Source organism: Zea mays, chromosome 4, assembly GCF_902167145.1.
Source record: "Zea mays cultivar B73 chromosome 4, Zm-B73-REFERENCE-NAM-5.0, whole genome shotgun sequence".
NCBI classification, from domain to species: domain Eukaryota; kingdom Viridiplantae; phylum Streptophyta; class Magnoliopsida; order Poales; family Poaceae; genus Zea; species Zea mays.
The window spans coordinates 238,158,378-238,160,327 of record NC_050099.1 but is presented as its reverse complement, the minus strand read 5'-3'; the positions used below and the strand labels follow the sequence as shown (position 1 = coordinate 238,160,327).

Sequence of the window (1,950 nt, the reverse complement as noted above, 5' to 3'; positions counted from 1 at the left end):
CATTAGCTATTTTGTAATACATTCTTGTAATGTAATAAAGATTATGATATTCGTCTCTATACACCGAGTCATTATATGTGTGGACTTGATTATAACGCACATATGAGATGTATCTGGATTTCGCTTTAAATACGGGTGTGACAATAACATCAGTCACCTATTTTTGTGCCAACCTCATATTTTATCGGTTCTCTAAACACGTGGATGTCGATTATTACTTTGTATATGATCATCCGATCATGTCTCCACTCAATAACTTGGTGTGCGGGTCGTTTCATAAGGTTCAGATTGTAGATATTATGATCAAGCCCTTATCGGTTCATAAGAATTTTGTTATAATTTGGATGTGCAGGGAGCAAAAGGATAAGGTGCAGTTACTATTCTAGCTTCTTGCTCGACGATGCGCTAGGGGTCTAGGGCAGCTGGCAATGAAGCCGAACAAAAATCCCGAATCGACAGCCTTTAAATGTCACATAAATCGCCACGACGAAGAATTGAGCAGCACCGTCCCCCACCCATCTCAGCTGCCAATTCTCCTATCCGACAGCTTGCAGGACGGATACTAATAACCGTCGATAGCACGCAGGTTCTTGCATCCGACGGCTCAGAAAGCCAGCCTCTCACGGGCTGCTCTACGCCTCCCGGGCCACCTGGCTACCCGGCCATCATAAAGAGGCGGCCTCCCGCCCCTCCTCTCCTCGCGCTGCTTGCTTGTCCGTTGTCGCAGAGAGAGAAAGAGTGGGATGGCAATGGAGAGGTCGTTGTCGTGCGCGGAGAGGGGCAGCCAGTACGGCGCCGGGGCGGGGGCGGGGGCGATGAACCTCCGGAGCTACAGCGCCTCCTACGAGCGACCGACGACAGCGGCGCCGTCCACGGTGCAGCGCGCCAGGAGCGTGAGCTCGTGGAGCACGCCGCCGGCGCCGCCGCCCGTGCAGCGGGCCGGGAGCACCAAGAGCGGCCCCACCGCCGCCGCCGGTGGCCGGGCCGCCCCGGGGCTGAACCTGCGCTCCTACAGCGCCTCCTACGCGGCCTCCTACGGGCCCACCCTGGCCGATACCGGCGGGCAGCTGAAGCGCTCCGGCAGCGTCACCAACTGGACCTCCGCCAACCGCCGCTCCGTCAACCTGAGGGGGTACGCCCCGTCCTTCGCCGCGATGGACGACACCGCCGGCGCGGTCCCGGCGCCCAGGAGGAAGCTGCGGGCGGGGGCGGACGACGCCGAGGTGCAGCGGCGGCGGCTGGTCGTGTACAAGACGTACGGCGTGGAAGGGAAGGTCCGGGAGTCGGTGCGCCGCGGCGTCAGCTGGATCAAGGGCAAGTGCTCCGGCGCGGCCTACGGCTGGTGGTGATCGATCGCCAGCTCCATCGCCGTGCCCACCGGCCTATCGGAGTGGTACTACTACGGTACGGTCTACCATATGAGCTGGTGCACTGCATGCCCACCGCCGCACCAGTACCTCCTGTTACTTGTTCTTGGAGTTAGGAGTTTTTTTAATCTTTAGGAGATGGATTTGGTTGTATGTAGTAGCATACTAGCATGAGCTGTGGAGCTTCTTCTCTTGGTGAGTGATCTCGTGTCTTGTGAGGGAAGGAGGAAGTTCATGCTGTGGGTGTCCTACTCCTCTTTACAGAACAGATATCTGGACTCTGGTCTATGTAAATATAGGTGCTGCGTATGTATATATGTGTGTATAGAATAAGATTTCTGTAAATTATTACTACTACTACAGGCAAGACTGCTGTTGATGGCCTCTTTGAAAAGGCCGGCTTCGGATTCACTATTGTAACTGTATCTCAGAAGCCGGTGAAGTGATCAAATCCTGACCTGCTCCTCCATCGTCTAGTGCTCTAGACTGATTTGGTGATCAGAGACATGTGGGGGAGGAATACCCTTACTATTCAAATTTAAATAGCAAGAGGATTAGGATTCATGATCATCAAATCAACCCC

At 54.7% G+C, this 1,950-nt stretch overlaps 1 protein-coding gene across 1 annotated transcript; it reads left to right on the top strand.

The window, feature by feature from the left end:
• The first annotated feature begins 738 nt into the window (after positions 1-738).
• Positions 739-1,723, top strand: LOC100273352 (uncharacterized). The gene has a single exon (NM_001159432.1). It carries the CDS (start codon positions 744-746, stop codon positions 1,347-1,349), a length of 606 nt encoding a protein of 201 aa, NP_001152904.1. The 5' UTR covers positions 739-743; the 3' UTR covers positions 1,350-1,723.
• Positions 1,724-1,950: the final 227 nt, after the last annotated feature.

Excerpts from the sequence above, each read along its gene's own strand:
- LOC100273352 (NM_001159432.1), top strand. The coding sequence starts at position 744 with ATGGCAATGGAGAGGTCGTTGTCGTGCGCGGAGAGGGGCAGCCAGTAC.